General features: G+C 32.9%; 2 protein-coding genes across 2 annotated transcripts in view; one reads left to right on the forward strand and one right to left on the reverse strand.

The window, feature by feature from the left end:
* Nucleotides 1–2,065: 2,065 nt before the first annotated feature.
* LOC126824225 (cyclin-D-binding Myb-like transcription factor 1) lies at nt 2,066–5,322 on the reverse strand. The gene has a single exon (XM_050553414.2). The coding sequence runs from the start codon at nt 5,067–5,069 to the stop codon at nt 3,153–3,155; it is 1,917 nt and encodes a 638-aa protein (XP_050409371.1). The 5' UTR covers nt 5,070–5,322; the 3' UTR covers nt 2,066–3,152.
* A 40-nt stretch (nt 5,323–5,362) lies between these two features.
* The window catches only part of LOC126824228 (ubiquitin carboxyl-terminal hydrolase 32), a 173,493-nt gene continuing 153,027 nt past the window's right edge, over nt 5,363–25,828 (forward strand). Inside the window, exons 1-15 of the mRNA XM_050553417.1 lie at nt 5,363–5,500; nt 9,511–9,638; nt 10,045–10,150; nt 13,323–13,441; nt 14,380–14,539; nt 18,118–18,249; nt 19,561–19,668; nt 20,524–20,639; nt 21,225–21,299; nt 21,811–21,894; nt 22,764–22,825; nt 22,955–23,060; nt 23,688–24,092; nt 24,684–24,824; nt 25,531–25,678. Coding sequence (XP_050409374.1) covers nt 5,443–5,500; nt 9,511–9,638; nt 10,045–10,150; nt 13,323–13,441; nt 14,380–14,539; nt 18,118–18,249; nt 19,561–19,668; nt 20,524–20,639; nt 21,225–21,299; nt 21,811–21,894; nt 22,764–22,825; nt 22,955–23,060; nt 23,688–24,092; nt 24,684–24,824; nt 25,531–25,678 — 1,948 coding nt within the window. The 5' untranslated portion in view covers nt 5,363–5,442. The remainder of the gene's footprint in view (nt 5,501–9,510; nt 9,639–10,044; nt 10,151–13,322; nt 13,442–14,379; nt 14,540–18,117; nt 18,250–19,560; nt 19,669–20,523; nt 20,640–21,224; nt 21,300–21,810; nt 21,895–22,763; nt 22,826–22,954; nt 23,061–23,687; nt 24,093–24,683; nt 24,825–25,530; nt 25,679–25,828) is intronic.

Genomic DNA, 25,828 nt, shown 5'->3' on the forward strand with positions numbered 1-25,828 from the left:
TCTAATTCACAGTGTTAAATTCACTCAAGAGTAAAGCATTTTTAATGAAATTTTCAGTCTATTCATTTTGCATTATCTATTTTGGAACTTTTATAGCAAGAACTGTCAGGTCTTTATCTAAATCTTACATAATGCATCTTTAAGCACCACACTCAGTTACAGACAGCAGCCATCACCATCTCTAGCAACTATTCATTGAAAACACTAAATATTAGTTTAACATTATTGTCGCAAAATATTGCAATATTTTTTTTAAGACATAAGGAAAAGCCAGGTGGTTTGGGGAAGATTGGGGTTGGGGATAGAGAAAGGAGACACCTTAGTAATTATTTGAATCTTAAGTGAAGTAACAACAATGAACAGAGGTTGACCATGTATAATATAAAGCTATATTTTTTTATACTGTTTATTTTCTGTCATGTTCAAACAGCTCAACTTTCAAGCCTTAGTTGTGTCCCTGAGCATGTTATTAAAATGTGATTTTAATACAAATATCTTGTCAAACATGATTGAAAGAAGTATTACTGTTTTGTTTGTTTTGCAATCAGGTAGTAAAACATTTATGATTGCATAAAAAAAGGTAAAAATTTAACCATTAACCCTTCATGAATTCTGAAAAAACGATAAAATAAATTGTACTTAAAATATATTTTCACAGCTATATTATAATTTCGATTGTGAAAGAGAATATATGTACTTTATTATTTATATATTGTTCAAGTATTACCTTAACTCTATTATTATTTTGTCTTGGTTAATTATGATTCGATATCCTCACTATCCGTGACTCAGTCAAGTTGGTGCTTGTATTATGGTCTTTGCATTTGGAAATGATTTTCCAAGTCATTTGAGTCATTTAGAAATGATGTTTAGGGTCATTTAGAAATGAATTTAGCATCATTTATAAATAATGTTTAGGGTCATTGAGAAATGAATCTAGAATCATTTAGAAATGATGATTAGGGTCATTTAGAAATGATATTTAGCGTTATTTAGAAGTGATGTTTAGCATTATTTAGCAGTTATTTTATCATCATTTAGGAATGATGTTAGATTCATTTGGAAATGATGTTAGAGTCATTTGGAAATGATGTTAGAGTCATTTGGAAATGATTTTAGGATCATTTGGCATTGTTGTTATGAAGCTAATCAGAAAATAGTACCATAGTTTGTATAATTTGTTTGAGTAATCATGATTTCTACCATTATGTAAATAAATCATACATTTTCATCATGTCATAAATCTAACCTTTATGTGTAAATAACACATACTGTCAATAAATTTGTTTAAAAAAAATAAATATTTACTTTTAAACCTTTTACTTACAATATGTTTAAGATGCCTCTAGCCTGCTCCTTTAGAGCCAACCAACTTTATTTTAACAAATCTGGACTGGCACATCCAATCAACAAAGCCTACCGTACCAAACCATTTATAATCAGTGTGCCCCTCGAGTCAAGCAATTTTGAAGAAATGGAAAAGGATAATTTCTTTAGCAATGATTGTGAAAAAAGTTTGGGAGGAAAAGTAAAACAAATTTTTTTTGTCCAATTAAAGTGCAGTGCCTTGCTCCATCCCTTTCTGGACAAGCAATTTTGAGTAAGCAGCACCTTCACGTAGCCTCATTTCTATGAATTTTGGTTGTGATCCGCCAATGTCTAAATTTGTACTGGATCAATAATTATAAGAAAATAATTGCATTACTGTTGTTTGATAGAAAGCAGCTATCATAAATGATCCCTTTGCACCGCACCTGTGGGACCATCAATATCATTTGAACAATACCAAATGAGCACTACCCAATTGATACAATTTCTACATTGGTTGAAAAAATTAAGCTTAATTTGTCTCAGAATAAATAAGCACTATTCAAGCTGCATTTGGTTAAAATCCATTAATACTTCACGGAGATTGCACGATATACAATCTGTGTAACTCGGAACTATGGTGATTTTGGGAAAATATCCAGGACCATGATGGCAGGTTTTTAACTTCAAAAACAGTCTCTGTTTTAACTTTGGTCATAAAAGTTATTGACAACAGTGATTATAAATATAAAAAAAATAAATATTGAATTTTTTATTATCATTTTATGATAACACAGCAATAAAGAAAAGCACAAATAGTAATAGAAACTCTCTTATTTCATAATGAATTATTCTGTTCTCTAAATACAATAAATTAAATAAAAATCAACAATCCCCAGATGTAAGTTTATCAATGTGATAAAGACCTCAGATTCTGTCCATAAATATACCAATTACAAATCCTACTCAACACATCACATAACATTGTACGTGAATAAACAACAGATCAGTCAGTTAATTACTGAATTGGAAAATGAAATTAATATATCTCCTTTACTCATACCAAGAGGTCTCTGAAATTGGGTTTGACACATTTGTTAATGTAGGTCCTATAGATTTTCCTCAAAATGGAATTCTTCATTCTGCTGTATTGTAGCCTTATTTATCATCAGGCCTGGAAATTATGAACTAGTTCCTGTTATTTTGCCGGATATGTATGAATGATAGCAATAAAAACACAAAAGAAAGACAAATCAGTGTCCGACAAATTGAGACCTATCAGAGGGATAGAGCCTGACTTGAATTTGTGCCTGACAATGACTGTCAGACTTGTAAATACATGTATGGTCTATAATAGATCCACAGTACTGTTTCACTCTGTGCGTGTTTTGATTGAACAGTCTGCAATTATTATTAACCAATGTATCTCATGACATACAAATGTATGTTGAAGGTCACAGAAACTAGTCTAGGAATTATTGGTACATTGACAAAATTGATAAAACAATACCTGACATTATGAAAGTATTAACAATATCAATAAAAACACAGACAAAATAACAGGCACCTGAGGAATGCTTCCTGACAAAGCCTGAATTTGTGTCCAGAAAATATCTGTGACAGGTACCTTATTTCCAGGCTTGATGATTGCAGTGCAAGAATACATTTAATAATTTCATTTATAATAATGTGGTTAATACAACCAAATGGAAGTACGGTAGATATTATATTTTGTCAATCAAAAAAAACAACAATCGGATAAGAACTTTTAAACATCATCCTATGGTTTATTATCATAAAATGATGCAAGTGGTAGATTGAGGAAGAAAATGGTTTGACTTTTATCACCAATCTAAATTAGATGTCTCCCCTTCACTATGAACCATATCAGATTGTACATGAATATCAGTCTGAACACCTTCAGAAGGAAGACCTGAGTCGGTCACAGTCTGAGTCATGATCTCATATTTAACTTCGCTGTTACTAGTTATTTCACACTGATCATCCAAATCTCGGTTCTCCGATAATGAATTTAAATCTTGTTCTACTTTTAAGCCTGTGTGTAATTCTATGGAGGATGATGAGATTATAGTATTAGATAATCCTCCTCCCATACTCTCCTCATCTGTAGAATCGGTAACAATAATCTGTGGATTGACCTGAACCGTCACATTTTCATTGTTATTATCTTCCACGTGGACCGGAAGAGTTTGAACGATTATATGATCACTGGGTAAAGCTGACCCTGAAAATGTTATTGATCCTGATGTGGTGTTTGGTTGAGCTATAACTAATGCACCAGAACAGTCTGATGGCCATTGTTGTAGAACCTCGATTGCTGTATGAACATCATCTGCGCTAGTAGCTGACTGTAGACTTATCGGAACACTAAATGTCACTTTACAATTCTCCACAGTAAGATCATCTCTACCCACCATATCCTTTATATTTTTTATATGTTGTAGATGACTTGTCTTAAGGTAATTGACAATATAAGAAAATGGTTGGTTTTGATAATCATGAACATGTCTCTTCAACGACCACCACTTTCCTCGAAGCCACTGAGGGGACCGAGCACTGGGCCATCCTTGGGCAAGTTCAGGCCAATTAATTTGGGACTCATTTTCAACATTCAGTTCACACATTCTTAAAATCAGATTCAAGTCATCTTCTCTTGTCCATTCGGTTCCACCAAGTTCCTTCCAATTCAAATAATTCAACCATTTTGTTCGGCACTGTTTCTCTGATCGTGATGCCACTTTTTCTGCGACTAAAGCCCAGGATAACCCATGTGTGACTGTGATACTGTCTCCTGGTTTTACTTGTGCCAATTCATAAACTGCTGCTGTCAGTCTTTTCTCTTCTTCTGCCAACCATTTTCCAGAATTGCATTTATCCTTCATCAGACGACATTTGTCCTTTACTGATGAAGCACTTCGTCCAAGGGCTGTACCAATTGTTGTCCAGTCGTTACCATGCGTTGCTCTTAAATCTCTTAGTTTTACCATTTCCTCTGGGGTATATTTTCCAACATGGTTCTTCTGGTCATACATTCTTGTCACCCTTCTATACACAGAGAATAATGGCCTCTCCAGTCCTCTGGCAACTGTTCTATAAAAATCTTTCCTTTCATCTTTACTCATCTGGAAAATGATCTTCGTTGCATCTGGGATATTACGATCCTTGCAATATTTCTCGATATTCTTCTTCAAAATGTCAACTTCCTCTTTTGTCCATTGACCCTGCTTCCAGGTATGACCTTTATTATGAAGGGAATTTTTATCATCACGGGTTGTAAACCATGCCTGAGTGATGTCATCAGCAGAGCTTGATTTACCTGCCTTTCCTTGTTTGAGCTCTGAACCATCACTTTTAAGAATTTTAACTTGAGAAAGTAAATTGGACGAATCATCAGCAACAGCTAGCATTAACGTTTGTCCGTTGTCACCCTGTATTCTTATATATTTTGTTGGTTGTTCTATTACACCCTCACTTCCATCCTCAGCAACACTCACTGCATTTATAATTTTATGATCTTGTAGGACAGTTGAACTATCTGATGAAACAATTACATACTGTTGGTTGCTGTCACTGGACAATTTGAAGGTTTCTGTGTCAGTGGTTTCATTTAATTCTGTGTTTTCTTCATTAGATTCCTGTTTGTTATCGACAGAATGCATGGACTCTATAAAAAGGGTAGCGCTGCCATCGCTATCTTCTGTTTTTATTTTTGGCAGATCCTCCTGGAGTTCAACTTCCATTGATTGATTTCCGTTTACTGGTTTGGTTCGGACCAGCGGTTGGACAATTCCTTGTTAGGAAAAGTCTATGGCTTCGATCAATTGGGATTAGTTCGCATGAATTGCACTCGGTACCTGTTCTTCAACCCGTTCTTTGACAAATCCACTTTCTACTTAAAGTAAATAATTCACATAGTGGTTTGTAACTTTTGAATAGTGCAGGGTTTACAGTAAGCAGCTTCTGAAAATTTATAGAGCTGTCTATTTCCAGCTTCTCGCGAGATCTCACGCCCTTATCGCGTGATTAAATATGGCGACCGAAGAAGATGTTGACGGCTAGTGCGTTTACAAAAATGATGTTTCGGGCGTAATTGTACATTGGATATATATAAAAATGGGTGGAAAAGACTCTAAACTTGCATTCATCACATTTGATGATGCGGTAAAGCGAGGTACGTATTCAAAAAGCGAGAATGAACCAATGTTATTGTTGACAACGTCTAAAATATATTGCGACATGACACTGACAGGCCATATATGATTGACAGCAGATAGCGAATTGAATATGTCACTAAGACCCATGTCATGTCTCTCAATTGACCCCCAAAATAATGGCTTTTGGTTTTATAGTTGCCTGTATGTAATTTTAATTTTGAGTATAATCCATTCATACATTAATAAAATTATTATGAAAATGAAGTTATACGATTTATCATTCATGCAGCCCCATTCGGGCCATTGTACTTGTTGAAGGCTGTATTTGTATGATAAACGATAATGTTCAGATCAATGAATTTTGTTAGTGCTCTATCTATAGCTACTATATACATATATACACTAATGATGATGTAATACTAAGATAACAAAATTGTTAATAACCCGTGTTATATGTAGCTCGACCAGTTCCACATACATGTGACATGTATGTAAGACTGGCCGACTGACTGAATTCCAGGGTTTTCTTCGTTTACCATTCGAAGAAACTTTGAAAGGCATTAATTTCTTTGTTCTACCATTTGAGAACTATCTTTCTTGAGTAAGTTTAAAGGAGTTAAATCGCTATTCTTTGGCACACAGAAATGGACACAAATGGGTCGCAACATGTCACATAATAATTTAATATGAATGTATATAAACTTATTTACATTCAATTGTTTCTGTTTTTACTGTAATTTCTATGTTCGGCGATATACATGAAGAATCCGAATTGAATGACAGTATTTGACGTCTGGTTATTGCAGTCTATACCAGTAGTATTCTTCTGTTTGCAATATCGAAGACTGTGGATCATATTAAGTTAGCGCCTTTAAGCTTACCAGTGTTAATCAAAACAATATTTTGATGATCTATATGAAGATTAGAATTTTGAATTTTAATTACTGGTAAAGATATATTCAAGAAGAGCTATTATTTGTAGATGAAGAAATGAATAGTAAATAAGCGGAAAATTACTTTTGAAAATTAAAAAATCATGTCACATTTAAATCATGTAAAATTGTAAAAATTAATACACACACCACCACCAAAGTGTTCAGGTATAAAAAAAACTTAGTGCCAGAAAAATTAAAACTTCAAACTTTTGATATTGGATGTAACCAGTAGTACATGTACTGGTTGTTACCATGAAAATCTTGTCAGACAAGTTTAGAAAAAATATAGTCTACAGGTTTTTTCTATTTTTACCATGTATGGGTTTTTTCTATGTGAATGTTGGATTTTTTTTGGTTACTAAATTTTCAATATGGTCTACTTCATAAATCCATTACATTCTTTAACAAGAATGTTTGTTTTCAATTGCTTGTTAACAACATAAATGTACATGTAGTGACTAGAGTTTTTGATCATTGTTTTTTCAAAAATGGTGTTATAATTGCATACTGGCCGGATGATTCCAATCGATTTTCTATGACTTTTATGCCAGATGATCCATATTCATTGTCAGTTTTCTCTGATTTTCCATTTTCAGCATTTTGCAACACTCTGTTCTTGAGTTACATGTATATGTATGCCTCTCATTTCGAGAAATTTTTGAAGGCCATAGAAGCTACAGTTTTTGACAGATTTGTTCAATTTTGGTTTGAAGCATTAGGGTCCTTAGAGGACAAACTCGATCGGTTTTATCAGCATTTCATGACCTTACAAAGTTACAATCCAGAGTTATGTGCCCCATTGCCAAAATTACTTTGTGAATGCAATAGAAGCTTATTATTCAGACATTGCTATTTCTTGTAACACGATAGAGGCAACAGTTTTTAAAGGATATATTCAAAATTTGGTGTGAAGCATGGGAGTCATGAGAGGATGAATCCTATCTAATTTTGAGGGTTTGACCACTTTCAGTTACAGAGTTACAGCACTTTTACCAAATGAGATAGGGGCTACAGTTTTTTAATAAAATTTAAAAAAGACTTGTTCTGGACACTTTCCTCCACTTTTCTTAAAAAACCTTGTTAATCTGATTCTGATATTGACTACAGTTTTTAACAGAATTTTTTCTTATTTGGTGTGAAGCATTAGAAATGTGATAAGATAAACCCTATTGATTTTTAAATTTGGTGTAAATCAGTCGAAGCGGATAGAATAAATCCTGTTGATTTTTTGCTGTGTCGAAATTCCTGTTCCAGAGATGCATATTATTTGTCCAAAATAGCTTGTGAACGATATTTAGAGATTAGATCCTTATCCAATTTGGTCAACATCTTAGTTTTCCTTTACCTACAAGCTGCTCTTAAAACATAGCTGGGCTATTTTCACAGAAACCTACAAATAACAGTAAAGACAAATTTTAAGGAAATTTTCACTGTTTTCTATAGATTTATAATTCAAGAGGAAGTACATGTATATACAATGTAACAAAACCAAAATTTGTATGAATGTCTTTTCAGTTAGGATACCATGTAAACGACCATGTTAATAGTAACACATTACGGAAAAGACAAAAATACAAAGTCATTAATTTGACTCCAGTTGTCTAAATAAATGTTTGAATACCATTAAAAAGCATTTAAAAAAAGCGGTTATGCAATATGATTTTAACACATTACCTTTTGTTTTGTCTATCCCAATATGAGAAATCTTTTCAGTTATCATTATTTATAAAGGAAAAGACATACTTTGACTTTCTGAACTCATTCACATTGCATAGACATGCATGATATTAACAGAGTGATTTAAAAACCTTATTCCCTGGTTGTTTGAATGAAAACCTCTACATCAGTCACTGTTTCATATCTCTGAATTTGCTACCAAAACATTAACGGAAAAGACAAATTGTTCTCAAAATTTTGGCATAAACAATATTTGATATAGTTGATTTCTATTTCTTGTTTAAAGATACATTATGGGAGATAAGATAAAGAGATGGCAGTTCTCGCTATAATAGTTAAAAACTACATAGTGTAAAGGTAATTTGCTGAAAATTTCAGTCAAATTGATCCACTATGAGCCGAGAACGAAGCGGGTGAAATTTTCGCATAGTCTCGGTCATCATTACTAAAATCATTAATATAAGCAGCATAGTCTCGATTATCCACTGTTTTGATTTAATTATCAATGGCCGTTAAGCGGCATATAGGAATCTAATGGTCTGGATAAGTTAATTAATGTCTAATTGATAATTTAGATAACATTTCAGGCCTAAAGAAAGACTTGTAATAAGCAGATTTTGCTCTTGCATAATGCATGTTTAAATAGCTAATAGGACATTTTATTCAGCTGTAATGGTTAATTGAAAAGCACTGTAATCTTACTGCCCTTTCAATTGTAAAAGGACATTTTCAAGTTCAAAGTTGGGAATGAAAATTTTGACCACCTAATTTGATATACTAATTTTATTTTGAATAAAAACCCTGTCAAAATATTGGCCCAAAGAAAGTACTTCCATGCTGATGTACAATAAGCTTAGATATTTTAATTTTTTTTGATGGTTGCGAAAATTTTATAAACACTATTGGGTATACTATTTTTCTTTCCGTTATTTGTATATTTTTCTGAAAATAGCCCAGCTGCTGTTTGGACATATTTCCATGCTACCTTTTTGTATTCTAATGGAATATTTTTCAATAGACTCCAAAGTGAATATGGAAAATATATGATTTCAAAGGTTTGCATACATATACGTAACCTATATAAATATATTTAAGATAAAGTTACTTTGCCCCAAGAACTGGGGCCTGTTTCACAAAATTTTAACGAAGATAAAATCCAAATTTTAGTAATTTGATTGGATAATATAAGATTGATTTTAGTGCTTAGCCAATCAAAATTGAAGTATCTACTAAAATTTGGATTTTATCTTTAGTTAAAATTTCGTAAAACAGGCCCCAGGTAGATGTATTTTTCTTACAAATATTATTAATAAAGTGATGACCTAGACCAACTCATTGATTATTTCTGTTCAAGTCCAAGATTTTTGTTTGCCTACATGTACAAGTCATCTGTCTAGTTTTATGTTTCATTACAGTATCAGAAAATGAGGGTAAAAGGTTAAAAGAAGCCTTTAAAAGGGCTTCCACTTTGAGTGGCTGGATGACAGAAAATCTGTTTGTTAGAGAAGTTTTATGGGATGGAGTTCCAGCCAAAATGGCACAGGTAATGATTTTATAAATTCACTCCAAAGCGTAAATATCACTTTCAACAGAAAATTAAAAGTAATTAATTTTATAGAACATAAATCATTTAGAGTAAGCCTAGACCTATGGAAAATCCATGCTCTGGCTTGCTTAGAGCTCGCAAGCAAATTTTGTCTTTTGATCATTTGAGATATTTTTCACAAAATAAGGCTACATTTATAAACTTAAAAGTCCAGCAATCTAATTTGAACATCTCCTGCATATATCATGGCATGTCGAAAATCATCTGAGAATCCCCAATTTCTCTTTATAGTATGTAAAAATGAATCATAAGTGAATTTTTAGTGGTCCAAATAAATGCAGTATCATTTCATTATATGAATGATTGAATATAAGCTATAATTATATGTCTACTTCTATTTCAGCTTATATTTAAAGGATTTGGAGGCTCATCAAAAGGTTTAAGTTTTAAAGATCTACTGTGTGGATTAGTTGTTTTAACAAGAGGAACAAGAGAAGAAAAAATGAAATGTAAGTTGTGTATATGATAACACAATAATTGATTATTGCAATTACATTGTCTGGTCTGGAATAGTTGTCTTATGTGTTGACATCCAATATCACATTGAATAAGCAATATTCTTCTATTTCTATGCAGACAAATGCTTTGTAGTTGTGAATTATTCAATACATTTATCATTTGTGTGCTTGGGAATAGTTTTAATAGTTTAAATATATATGAATGTTATGCATGTATGACATTAAAGGGATTAGCTAGGAATTCAATTACTTTGTGTTTTTATATGCCCACATTTCACGGGGGAGTATACATGTATTGTCATCAATCATCCCCTGTCCGTTTATCAGTCCATCTACAACTCTTTGAGATATTTTTTTCTCCAAACTACCTTGGATTGTTCACAATCTGATTAAAACACAGATCCTATTTCTTTTCATTTTTTATAGTTCAAAATTTTGTTTTATTTGTCTGTACTACACTAGGATCTAAAAGAGTTGTTATATAAACTGCGTTCTGGATGGCATGAGGGATTAGCCAATGAAACCATCTGTTTATGGCGACTTATTGGTGTGCGATGCACGGAACTTCTGGGTAAACCACTAGAAACGTCAACGCTGATTGATTAATCAATGTCTCATGTCATAGGGTCAAAAGTTGCTAGTACGACCCCTGACATGACCTTTCAGTACAACTGGTCTAATCTTCATCTAGTGTACATGTAAGTCATCAAAAGTATAAAAAAAACGAAAAGAAATATAGATCTGTTTTTTATTTAATCAGATTGGATTGTTCAGAATTCAGATAGTACATAGGTAAAATTGAGAGTTGTGCATAAAGTTAACAGCCTCTTTCACCAAAACCTTGTGAAAGCTCAACAGGTTGGATAATTTTTATGTTTCCTTTCCAGACTTGCTGTGATTGTTTTGCTAGTGCTAGAGAAATACACAATTGCCCATCAATTTGTGTTCCTGGCTCCAAAGCCTTAATTGTGGTTCAGAGTTTTTGAGATATTTTTCACAAACTTGTATGGGACATTTTGCTACTTGTAGATTGAAGTTCATAGTCACCTATCAAATTTAGACATAGTCAATTGCCTCTGACCCCCATTTTCTCAAAAGGCTGCTAGTGCTAATGGACATATGTTCATTGCTTGCCAAAACTATTTGGACGTGATTATTAGTGTTTTGTCTGAAAAATAGCTAAAAAGAGGGAGATAAATCACTGAACAAACAAATTCTTGTAAAAATTGTTTGTGCCATACCCATGTTTTTGTCATAAGAAACAATCTCGAATGTCACAATGAGGTTTGTTCCATCAATTTTTCTTGCCCCTGTAGAGTTGTGTATTCGTTTGTTTAAAAATGCAGGGAGATGTCCTGACCCACCTTACCATTTGTATTTCCTAGAAAAATGATCACAGAGCTTCAGATTGTTGCACTGGACTTTAATAAGTATTTCTAAGAGTCTTACATAGCAATGTTTTATTCATGAAAGAGAAATATTTACTATGACTCCTTTAAAGATGCATTATTTAAGATTTAGATGAAAGAGCTGACAATTTTTGCTATAATAGTTTAAAAATAGATACATATTGGAATAATAAAGGAATATGTTGAAAATTTCAGTCGAATTACTTCATTCTTAGTGAAGTTATAAATGTTTGAAGAATTGCATAATCTCAATTTTCATTGCTACCATTGTTACCATAATGAACAATGTCTCATTTATCCATTTTGAAATTAAATTATTAAATGATAATTGTGTTTTAATCCATTCAAAATCACAACCATCTAAAGTTCTAGAGAGTTAATTATGGGCCCGTCGTGTAATTAGATATCTAATTAATAATTTATATAACATGTAAGGTCAAAAGAAAAATCTGCAAGAAGCAGATTTAGTGCTTACATAAATGCATCTATAAATTGTAATAAATCCCTTTTGTGGATATATGAAATGTAAGACAAATGCATTACGGTACATGTACATTGAATAAATATATTGTATACAATACAAATATTGATAAGCTTACACGATGCATTTATCAGATAGATACCACAACATATAGTACTAGTAGCATAGATCTATATTTCATTACCGATTTGTACATGTAATATGTGAGCCATGTCAAGTGATAATATTTTTAGAAAATTATTATCACATTGGGTCATATCCAGGTGGAGGTGCAGTGTGGTGGGAAACTTGAATTAAAATTACTAGGGTTAGGATTATGGTTAACTGCCCCTGGCTAACCATTTGGCCATCCAACCCCCCTTATAGTAGGACTTACTGTACAGTTACATGTACCCTCATTTAGTTGTATTGCATAGTCAATCAGGGACCGTGCTAATTTCTATGCATACATGTAGCCCCCTGTTGTATCAAATTTAAATAAAACTGTTGTTATGATTAGTTCTAGCCATACTATTATTTTATAACACATATGATTATGCTTAGGGTGAAAGAGGTTTCATATAGGTGGGTGATATTAGCAGGGGCTACTGAGTGCCCCTGTTTTAGCCAGTAGACTACTACAACCAGCTAGGGGTTTACATCTGCTTCCCCTATCAGATGATATGGCAGACAAGTTGGCCTGTTCTAGATTATGTGACATGTGTATAGTTATATATATTGTCATCTACCTGTTGGTTGGTTTGGCATCCGGTATAAAACCATTGTCTTTCGGTTTTTACACAGTGTCAATAGTCATGAGACGTCGAAGCCTATTGATTTCCAGTTATTTCCGATAATGAATCTAATGAGGCTAAAGTTATCATCTCATAGTCATTGACTTTAAATTTATAGAGTGTTTAAGGTTCGTGAGACAAAGAATCCTATTGATGTTCTAATGGTTAAAGTTTGAAATAATTACACAGTGTTTATGTGATGAAAACTATCAATTTTCAATGATTTACGATAACTCAAACAGTTAAATTCATCATTATCATTGGTACTGGTACATATTAGCATTTTGAAGAACTAGAAGCCATTCACATTGTATTTATTTATGTTTATTTTTTAGGTTTTTTTTTCAAAAGCGACAACCCTTGTGGAATGTGGACTTAGGTGTTGCGGGTGTGTGTTTCATAAAGTTTGATTGCCTTGCAGCCTATCTTTTAATTCAGCAATAGCAATGATTAATCTTTGTATTATGTCTTAATGATTTCCTGTTTTTTTATATTTCCAGTAATATTTGGAATATATGCTGATGATAGTTATAGTTTTGTACAAAAAGATGAAACAGATCGTAGAATACTGGAAACAGAAGGGCAAATTTCAACAGCAGTGTCTGATTTGTTTAGAGAGGTAAATAGATTTATTTATTTATTTTTGTAGAATGGTCAGTAAAGCAGGACAAGGCCATAAAAAAAAAAATTCTGTTTTTCAGACCATCCTTAACGAAAATCAGATACGGGAGGGAGGTTTTTTTTTATTTTGTCAAAGGATCACTACTGGTATACTGGGGTAAATGACTTCTCATAAGCATCACATTTCAAGGCACTACATTTATCTCATGTTGTTTGTAGCAATGTATGATTATCCAGTATCATTTACAAGTATGATTGTTACTAACATTTATTTTGTCAGAGTTGTATACTTGGTAAATGAGCCTGGATTCATATAATTTTTATATAGGGCTATTTCCTGTAAGTGAGTTAAAAAATTTATGTTCGATAATCGATTTGACTGTTTTTATTTTTTTTATATTTTGAATTAAAAACATGTCATTCAGCCCTTTTTAAATGATGCAGGATTATCTGAGAACTAGAATATTTCTTTTATATGGCCTAACTGTCAAATTTTTTGAAATTTTGGTTAATATTTGTTTGTTATCCTATTCCTACTACCAGTTGAGTGTGGATTGTTTATTAAAATCACTGCAACCATATTTGACATAGACATATAATATGTATGATATAGTTAGATTTTCTTTTTATGTTACCGTGTTAGTTGATTTAATTATTTAAGACTGTCAACAAAAGACAGACTGATATCTGATTGGTCATCTGCCAGTGATTTTCAGAGTATAGGCTGACTATGGACGGAACACTGTCATGTGGAATGATGTTGCATTGCAGCTCATCTTCTTAAAACAAAAGAATGCCTACAAAATATAAAATTCTTGGACCCTTAGGCAAGGTTTTGTGCTATTTTGTCTTATTCTTCAAATAGCCTTTCAAAGCAGAGTAATTATTGAATTGTAAGAAAGTAAAATAGTGTATTTGATGTTAAATATATTACAGTGTGATCAAGTGAACTATGATCAGTTCTGTTCCTGGTTAAGAAGCCATCCTGATGCTACAGTAATAACCAAATGGTTATTGATGGAACCTAGTGCTATATCTTTATCTAATGACATGGACACGCCCACATTCTATCAAACTTTAGCTGGTGTAACACATTGTAAGTAAAAATACTTTATACTTGTATCCCACTGTCAATTTCCTCTTACCTTTTGACCAAATATTTTTTTCTCTCCATGGAAATCATCAGTAAATAGAAATAATTAATGTATATATAAGACTAGTTATAGAAACAAAATTAATATATTTATGGGAGTAGTTATACTATAGAAACCATGTATTTATGGGACTAATTATAGAAATCATTAATATATACTATTCAAAAAAAGTAGGGGATATTTGATTTTTAAGTGTTATTAAAGTCACCTAATGAAACTGACGAAGAAACAAATGACAAAATGAAATGAAGTTCACATTCATCGATTTATTCCAAATGATCGTTAGACTAAGTTAGGCACAGACTGACCATTATAAGGGTAAAATGATACCCAGGGTCAAACAGCAAAGTTACCACAGCATCACAACCAAGTCAGTAACGGGTAAATCCTCCTCTGTTTGCCAAACAAGCATTGATCTGACGTGGCATACTCCTAATGAGACGTCTAAGGTCATTTTGGTCCAGATTGTCCCATTCCTGTTGCAACGCAGCAGCAAGTTCTTGGACATTGGCAGGACGTTGTTGACGTTGACGTAACCTCTGTCCAAGCATGTCCCAGACATGCTCGATGGGGGAGAGGTCGGGACTCAGTGCTGGCCAAGGTAATGTGGTGATGTTCTGTTGTTGGAGGTAACCTGTAACAACCTGGCCCTGTGACATCTTTCGTTGTCATCCTGGAAGATGAAACGGCGGCCATGACGTCGTGCGAACGGCACAACATGGACTGCCAAGATGTTGTCCCGGTAGTACTGGCCTGTAACACGCCCTGCAACAACATGTAAAGCCGTCCTTCCAGCAACAGTGATGCCTCCCCACACCATAACAGAACCACCCCCAAATCAATCATGTCTGATGACGTTAACGTCTTGGAAGCGCTCGTTTCGACGACGCCACACCCTCCTACGTCTGTCCAAAAAATCAACAGTGAACCTTGACTCATCTGAAAACATCACATTGCTCCAGCGTTGATTATCCCAGTGTTGACGATCCCTACACCAACGACGTCTTGCCTGAATGTGATGATCTCTCAAACAAGGGATCACTCGAGGATGTCGGGCGCGAAGGTGACCCCTATGCAGTCGATTCCGAATCGTCTAGCCACTCACTCTCACACCAGTGTCTGTTTGAAGACGAGCGCTGATCTGATTTGCTGTGATGACACGATTTCTCAAGGCCAAGGTACGGATAAATCGATCCTGGGCTTGAGTTGTCGCCCTTGGTCGACCTGAGCGTGGTCTGTCCTGTACAGATTGTGTATCACGGTATCTGGACCATAGCCTGCTTATGACAGACTGAGAAACATTCATCGTCCGCGCCAGAACCGCCTGTGTTGTGCCGATCTGTAGCATGCCAAGGGCACGTAACCTTTCATTTTGGGTAAGCCGACGCATATCAAAATTTGTTTTCTGGTCACTAAAACAATTAAACTGATGTTTCCACCCTGGAATTCAATGCCACAATGACTGTAACATTCAAAGTCAGAGTCGTGCAAATCTTGGGTTGGACCCCCATGATGATCCCAAGCATCACCTGCATTCCATGCGGTAGCTATTGGTGCGTTTGGGCGTCACATGTAACTGGAAATGTTTCTTCTGTTAGGTTCTATAGTGACTTTTTTCGTAGTCATTTGCATATTTTAGTATTATGCCCCCAAAATCAAATATCCCCTACTTTTTTTAAATAGTATATTTAAGGGACTGGTTATAGAAATAATATATGTATGGGACTACTAATAGAAACAATTAATGTTTTTATGGGGACTTATTATAAAAATAATTAATATATTTATGGGAGTATTTATAGAAAACATTAATATATTTATGGGAGTATTTATAGAAATTAATTTAATTTATTATTTCTTATACGCATTACATATACATCTCAATTATTAATATAGTTAAGGGACTAGTTATAGAAATCATTAATATATTTTAGGGACTAGTTTTACAAACAATTTATATATTTATGAGACGTACAGATTGAATGGTGATTAAGCATATCAGCCCCACAGGTTGTTTTTATAAGGAAGTTATTCAAAAGATTAATGTGTCATGTTTTAAAAAGGAATGAATAATCAGTGACACCGTGTATAATATTTGATCTATAAAAACCACGTCCTGTTTACAAATTACAGTGATTATTCGGTTCAACTTATGCAATACACAGGGCAATATAAAACACAACACACTTGTTCTATTTTTAGATTTTTTGGTTTAAATTAAAAATTGCTTTTGCCGTTTTCTAGGTCATGAGAGAAAAATGGCCCAATTTTATTACACCTACTTTAACATACATGTAATTGTATTGATCCTCCAGGAGTTCAATTGGTGTCTACAATGAATAGCATATCACTGTACTTAAATGTAGTTCAATTAAAGTTGTTATACTGCATTCCATTAGGCAACATTCTATAAATGATGTACAATTAGCTGAATGTATGAATGATGTTAACTGCCCATATAATCTCAGCATTTCCTATAAAAGTTAACAATTTAATATAAATAGAATAAATCTAAATTATGTCAACATCCCTTTAATCTCGGCATTTCCAAGAAAAGTTTAGTAAAATTCTAGAAATGTGAAACAAGTTACATGTAGATATAGATATTATAAATTTGAATGATGTCAACTGCCTTGTGAAATCATTATTTCTTAGAAAGGTATTGCAAAATACAAATGCATTTATTGCAAAACAGAGACATAGTTATCAAATTTAAATGTGTAAAAACATAAAACAAGTAGATAATGGGTAGCCTACATTGTTATACCCCCCACATTGAGTGTGTTATACAATAATAGATAGAATAGGGAGGGAGGGTTAATACTATGGCTGTTCCCAAATCTCTTTTCAGATACAAATCTGAATAAAAATACTGTGTATAAAAAAAATAAATAAATAGAATACAATATTAAAAAAAACCCAAAAAACATTGTTTTATCCCACGTTTCGATTGATTGGAAGCTTCTCACATTTAGGTGTGGGTGTATTATATCCTCTCCCATGTCCATCTGTGAACAATTGGCTAGTTAATGTGATAGAATAGGGAGAGGGGTTTAATACAATGCCTGTTCCCAAATCCCTTTTCAGATACAAATCTGAATAAAAATATTGTTTATATAAAAAAAAAATAGAATACAATATATAAAAAAACAAAACATTGTTTTATCCAACGTTTCGATTTATTGGAAGCTTCTCACATTTAAGGGTGTGTGTATTGTATCCTCTCCCATGTCCGTCTGTGAACAATTGGCTAGTTAATGTAATAGTTGTTAACAGATTTCTTTCAAATTTGGTTTTAATAGTTGTTGTTATAAGAGAATGAATTGATTTTCAGCTTTCCACAAGCTTCCATTCTTGAGCTACCCACCTTGTCAAAAAATCTTCTTAATGCAATAGAGACCACAATTTAAAACAGATTGTTTTCAAATTTGGTATTAAGTATTGCTGTCTATTCATCAGGAAATATGTTAGATATTAATATTATTGTTAATGTGTTGGGGTTTTTTGTTAAATTTTACAGTGGAAGAGACAGATATCAGTGAATTAGAAAAAAGATACTGGACGTTGAAAGCCCAATCACGTTCTGGACGATTTGATTTAGAAACTTTCAGGAGTTTTGTTATTCCACCTTTGCCTGAAAAAATATGTGAAGGTATACAATGCTTTTCTGATTTAATTACTTCAATTTGTTTACTTCATGAGGGTTAGCAAATAAAGATTGATGAAAATCCATTTAGAACAAATTTTTATTTTGTTTGCTAATTAAGTGAAGCAGTTTCTAATCAGTTTTTAGTTGCATTTTGTTAACCGAACAGTAATAAACTATAACATATACTTATGGAAAACAGCTTCTTGTATATTAGACGATGTTTTGAAGAATATTCTCTCAACGTTATACAGCAATACAAATGTGAAGCTTGCTGTATGCATTAAGAGATAGATTATCATACACAATAATTACACCTTTGGATACACAGCTTGCTATAAACATTACGAGATAGATTATCATAATTCATACACAATGATATTACCTTTGGATACACAGTTTACTATATACATTAAGAGATAGGGTATCATACACAATAATTACACCTTTGGATACACAGTTTGCTATATGCATAAAGAGATAGATTATCACACACAATAATCATACCTTTGGATACACAGTTTACTATAAACATTACGAGATAGATTATCATACACAATAATCACACCTTTAGATGCACAGTTTGCTATAAACATTACGAGATAGATTATCATACACAATAATTGCACATTTGGATACACAGTTACTATACATTACGAGATAGATTATCATACACAATAATTGCACATTTGGATACACAGTTACTATACATTAAGAGATAGAGTATCATACACAATAATTGCACATTTGGATACACAGTTGACAATACACTAAGAGAATATACATGAATTGTATTGTCTATATCTGCTTAAAATACACATTAATTACACAGGTTTACATAAGAGTTGTGAGTTAAAGATTAAGATATACATAAATGTAAATAAACATTATTTAACTAACACCAATTTAATTGATACAGCACCTTGTCTAAATGGTTTATACTCATGTGATGAGTTAGAGTCTGCTGATAAACATAGTTGAATACACAAATTTAATCAGTTAAAGTAAGAATGTTAGAAGACAAGTGTATTACTGCTTACAAATATGAAAGATGTCACTTGAACTTAGCCAATGTCATGTATTAATTTAATATGTATGCATATTCATCTTTTATTTATCTATGCAATCTGAATAAGCTTATTTGTTATTAAATATTATACATGTCAACTACACAATACACAGTACAAAAATTACGAAAGGCACGCTACAGTGGCAACATTTAATCCAAATGTCAAAGTTATTTCAAAAGCTGTGATGTACATGAATTTTGTCGGTCTTTTCATAGATTTTCTGATTCGTAAATTCCATTTATTTCAGGATTATTTTTAGCATTTGATGAAAATCGAGATAATCATATAGATTTTAAAGAGATGGCTTGTGGGATCTCTGCTTGTTGTCGTGGTCCTTCTACAGAGAGACAGAAATGTAAGTATGACAGGCAGACACACTGAGCTTCTTTGGGCTATCAATGACTTTTGTGACCGTGTGTTGATATTCTTTCAGAAGTCAAAGCTCTGCAGCAGGTTTTTTTTCTTCTTAAGAATTTTCATATTTGTTTTACCTTAGATTATACAACAAACACCCAATGACCTCGAATACACAGATATTCGAGGACACAAGACTTTGACACCCAGTGACACACCTGTCATTTGTATACCGAAGATGTTTAGTTATAAAAATAATTACAACCTCTGCAATAATATGCTAGTGTTTTTTTTTGCTATTGGTTATTAATTAATAAAAAAGTTCCCTCAAGTATGTAATTTGTTAAAATAAAAACGATAGTAAACTGTATAATAAATTTTTATCTTTTCAAAATAAACTGCATTACTTAATTGTACTTATGACTGCAGCACCTAAGCAAATAACTGAACTCAATAATTTACAACAATTGATAGCTACATCAAGACACAGACCATAACATGCCTAGTTAGAGTGGCCGTTGCAGAACTCTTACTGATTCACAGCTGGGCGAGCATTGAACCATTATGTTTGCAATTCTCAAGTTCTAATTTTAGTGTATTCCCAAGGTTAAAATGTGCCATTAACTTCTCAAATACTATAGAATTGATGATACTACAATTATTAATATTCTTGTTATATATGCGTATATATAGTTTGTGTAATCATTATTTAACGTGGGTCTCTGTTTGGTTTGCACTGTCACTGTTACTTGCCAATTAATAATTTACTGATAGTAACATACTTACAGTCTAAATTCTCCGAAGAAGATATCTTTAAATAAGATTACTAATTGTGTTTCTATATTTTATATTTCAGTTTGTTTTAAAGTATTTGATACAGATCATGATGGTAAACTGAGTAAAGATGATGTAAGATTAATGTTAGAAGCTCTAGAGAAAGTCAAAAAGGAATATAAATCACAGGCTGCCTTGGTATGTTTGATATCTCAATTTAAACCTGTATTGGGGTGTATTTCCATAGGATTGTCCTAGATTAATTTAGTGATCAGCAGTCCATCAAAAACAAGCATCCATCTTTAAGTTCACACAATCCCAGAATCCTCCAGGACTAAGGCCTTTTATTATCAAGGGAAACAACCCAATACAGCATTTTAAGCAGGCTTAAGACCACATTTAACTAATTAGTACTGAACTTATTTTTAAAATCAGAATAGCGAGCAAGTAATAGGGTCTATAGATAACATGTGTTTTAATGAAGTAAAGAAATTAATCCTCCAGGACTAAGGCCTTTTATTATCAAGGGAAACAATACCATGATACATAGTTTTAATTAGTATTTAATTGTAAAAGCAGAATAGAGAGCAAGTTAAAGAAGCTATATTTGACACTGTGTTAATGGAGTAAAGATATAAATCTGTCTGAATCCCATATCTCATATTCAATCAGCACACCATTCAGTAGTATTCTTATTCAGCACATTGTCACAAGAACCTTGACTTACTAGGGGATTCAATTTATCAGAATATATTAACATGTTTATGTTTTATTTTTGTATAGGATGCAGAAGATTTTCCACCATTAGACCCTGATACTGTTACTAGAGAAATTATGTCTTGTCATGATAATGATAAGGTTTGTCATATGTGATTTCATTAATGATCTGTTTCTTTAAACTTGTAATCCCAACACTGATGGTTTAATTTTACTTGTAAAACAGTGAGTGCAGGAGGACCGCACAACACACAAACAAAATCAATGACAAACTTGCGGACAAGACAAACATAGATACACATAAATTGCAAGAAATAAATAACAAACATCAAATCACGCAAGTGAACCATATTAAAGCAAATTATGTTTTTAACAAGTATTTAATTCTATAGAGTCGATCTACAATCATTTATGATGGATTGGACAATTTTCACAGTTCTTTCTCAATACTATCAAATGCCACCACATTTTTACCTCACAATTGTGAAAAATACTTGAATTATATCAATAACATTGAGTTAATATGCTGAAAACTTGAAAAAAAGATACTGGTACAGAATGTGATGGTGGATGTCTCACCATTCTAGTTATCTCCCTTGATAATCGTGTCCTTATGTATTGTTTGAAAGTAAATTTTTGTTTTCTTTGACAGGATGGTTATATAACAATGGAAGAATATTTAGTATGGAGTGTTAATAATACTTTAACAGATGATTTTCTGGGTTTATTAAGTCAGGTAAATGAAAAAAATATATTTTTGTTTAAGATAAAAATTGTAATTGTTCCAGTTTACCTCCCCTTCTTCATTATCCCTGTCGGTGCAGAAAGGTAGGAAGTTATATCCCATTTCATTTCATTTCATTTTTGGGAAAAACGATTTAAAAATCTGATTTCAAACAACTATGGGTGTGAAAACTGTTGTTCCAATATTTATTCTGAACGTAATTTAAATTGCAAGTTAAGATTAAAAAGGGAATATAGTATTATCCTCTATCTGTATGCTGAAGTAGAAATGAAATGAAATGGGGTTTAACGTCCTACTGTTCTGCTCCGAACTTGGCTAATGAAGACGGGCATACGCCATACAGTGTGCTATGAGGGAAATTTTGCCTGGACAGCGGCGCTACGGCCTGCTCTTATATCGACTTCCAACCGCCAAGGTGTCTTTTATGTGCACGCCAATGTATACACGGGACCTTGGTTTTTTATCACTGACTTGAAGTAGATTTCTCATGAATATTAGTAAAGTGGTTGAAGTCCTACTTTTCTACACAATGCCATGCAGCATGCTATGAGACAAATGTGTACACAGGACCTCTGGTTCCATACCTTCCAAACAATATACACTGTTCCTTGCCAGGCCTCAGGGAGGATGACCAAATGTGTAGGTTCATAAGGTCTGTATGTGACAAGGAATAGAGTCGAATCTTAGTCTCAAAATGATCAAGTTTGTGTCAAGTAGACTTTAAAACCACTCTCACCACTGACATGGGAGAAACCATACAGAAAAATCCTCAGAAACTTTAGCAGTTAACACTATTACTTTTCTCAGGTAGACTTTTGTACTTTATATTGCCAGCTGAGATATACAACTTCTCTTTTCAGATATCTCATATTGTATTGGGTTTAAAACCACAGACAAAAGAAGAAGAAGGAAAAATTGTTCAGTAAGTTTGATTAAAAATAGAAAAAAAAACATTTAAATCTCAGTGTGTTCACTAATTAATTTTCTTTTTTATGGATATAATCATCTTCTCATAACTTAACAGCTGACAACATTATGTTAAATTATCTAGAAGCTGGTTAGAACGTGAATCCCAGAAGCCATTAAAGATTGGTCAGATTTGGTACCTTATCAGCATGCAATGGTGGAATACTTGGTTAGAATATGTCAATAGTGATGTAAGTAGAAAGATGAAATTTACATGATGTAAATATGAAAACGTAAATGTAATGTTTAACTTGGAATTGTATACATAGACTGATAATTATTTTGTCAGGAATCCAGAATATTTGCCTATATTTATTGTACCTTGCCTTTTGGAGGCGGTGGAGGACTATTAAAATTGTTTCGTCCGTATTTGCTTCACTCTTTTTGGAACACAGTAATTTTGATTCTAATGGAGATAGAATGTTCAAACTTGGTGTAAATTTTCATATGTTAAATATCTTGACTAAGTTTAGAGAGTATTTTGCTTGGTCAATGCTTTGCAACGTGATAACTCTGATTCTAATTGAATGAGAGTGATGAGACTTGGTGTATACGGTAGTCATTACACCAATACTTTGACTAAGTTATATAATGAGCATTTTCTGATCATGTTAAGCAGAGTTTTAGATACTTTATAAAAAGATGAATGTGCTAGTTATTTATTTTGATATTGAGTTCAATGTCATCAGCTTCACTTTTGGTTCTTGTTTTTGATAAACAGTAGCATGATACAGTCTTACAAATATGTAATGTTTTATTTTTAATATTTGTGTATATATTTTTAATGTTTGTGTATTATTTTTTAATTTTATAAATAGCTTATACATGCATGTGAGTACCCAATCGCTGAAGGAAATGTGACACCAAAGCATAAAATAGTCAAAGGTCGACCGTCTACTGGACTTCTGGCGTGGGAAGATGATTCTGTAATAATGATAAATGCTTCTAAAATGTCTGGATCTGGAGATCGTGAATTACCATTAGTTAACAGTCTTTCAAATATAAATACCACCAATGGATCATACAACAGTTTACCAAGAATGGGTTCAGCCAATAGAAGTCCTAGAAAAAACAGCTTAAATCCAATAGATAATACCTCCGTAAACAGAAGTCCAAGTCCATCTCCTAAAACCAGACGAAAAAATATGGTGTCTTTTGGTCCACCTCAAAGACCAACTGCTATTGATAATAATTCATTAATCATCAATTCAACTCATAATAAGGTTGGTCTAAATTAGTTTTGTTTATTTTTGCACCTTTCTTGAATTGATGATACTTTTATGTCTGAACTAAGGATGATTTTTGTTATGGTCCATCATAAAGGTGTTATCTGGAATAACTATTACTTGACTTCCCAATTCTCTTTGTTATTAATTCTTGCTGTTACTTTAAGTAGTGAGTAAATGAAGTGTTTATCTTTTCTTTCTGGTATTTTAAACATAACTTAGTGAGTTAATGAAGGATATTTACCTGGAATGAAGTGTTTTTCACTGGCAGTATCAGTCTCAAATACAGGCTTTCAACTCTGCTGCCCTTTTTTCTGACAGACACAAATTTTTCTCATTTCAGTGCTTTTACTGAAATTTCTGATACACATCCTGCACAAAGTGAAGTCATTTCAACTAAAATCGTTACCTCATTGGGGGAGGTGGAGTAGCTTCCTAAGACCTTGAGCTGGCTTTCTCACTACCTTCAGTATGCCATTACCCGAGTAATGATAATCTCTGCCCACCCCCCCACCCACCCTTCACAATTTAATTTTGTTTCCTACAGTTCTGTATCAGCAGCCATGTTTTTGTGTGTGTATTTTTTAGGTGATGACATTAACTAATGAAGGTGGTAGATTAAAGAGAGATACTGTATTAGTTAGAGGAAAAGATTTTGAACTTGTACCAGAACCAATTTGGAGGGCTTTATCTAGTTGGTATGGAGGGGCACCAGCTTTACCTAGAACTGTAAGTCTTCATCTCTTACCTGGATATTACCTATGCATCGTCATGAGTTCAATTCCATATTTGTACTTGACAAGGAGTTGAGCTACTCTTCATCATCTTTAGGTTTACTTTCACTTCGAAATGTTTGTATGCACAAGTGGATTTAAGAAATATAAAAATACAATATTATTATATATGTTAGTTAAAGATACATTATAGGAGATTAGATAAAGAGCTGGCAGTTCTCACTATAATAGTTAAAAACTATATAATTTAAAGGTATTTTGCTGAAAATTTTTGTCAAATTGATCCACTCTGAACCAAGATTTTAGTGATTGCATTTTTGGCCTAGCCTCGATCATCATTACTAAAGTCAGTACGATAAAAAGCATAGTCTCGATTATCCATTTCATGATTAAATTATGAATGGAAGTCGAACAGCAAATCGGAACCTAATGCAATAAACATAGCAGGCTAGCGATGACATCGAGAGTTGATTATAGTCTGGATACGTTAATTAATGTCTAATTAATAATTTAGATAACTTTTCAGGCCTAAAGTAAGACCTGCAATAGGCAGATTTAGCTCTTGCATAATGTATGTTTAAATTTTAAAAAGTATTATCAGTATTTTGAAAAATAGTAATTTGAACAGTAATCCCAGTGTGATTCATTTAACTATTCAATACAATATATTGAATATTATATTTTGTTACTTTTATTTGTAGGTGATATCAAATGGCTGTGATTCTCAGCCTGAGTTAGAATTATATCCAATCTCTGTGAGATTATTACGACATCAGGTACCGAGTCAAAGACCTCCCCCACCTACAACATTTACCGGTATGATGGCAGGTATTGGTGGAATGGCTTGGAGTAAGTTGATTTAAAAACAGAGAGTACATAATTAATCATTTACTCGCTACAACAGTTTTATTATATTGGGGAGTATGGCACTGGCTCACTAACCTTGCGGTCCTGGGCTTGATCTGAGTGTTGATCCAGAAAGTTCCCTGGAAATTTCCA

This window comes from Patella vulgata, chromosome 6 (assembly GCF_932274485.2).
Source record: "Patella vulgata chromosome 6, xgPatVulg1.2, whole genome shotgun sequence".
Classification (NCBI taxonomy): domain Eukaryota; kingdom Metazoa; phylum Mollusca; class Gastropoda; family Patellidae; genus Patella; species Patella vulgata.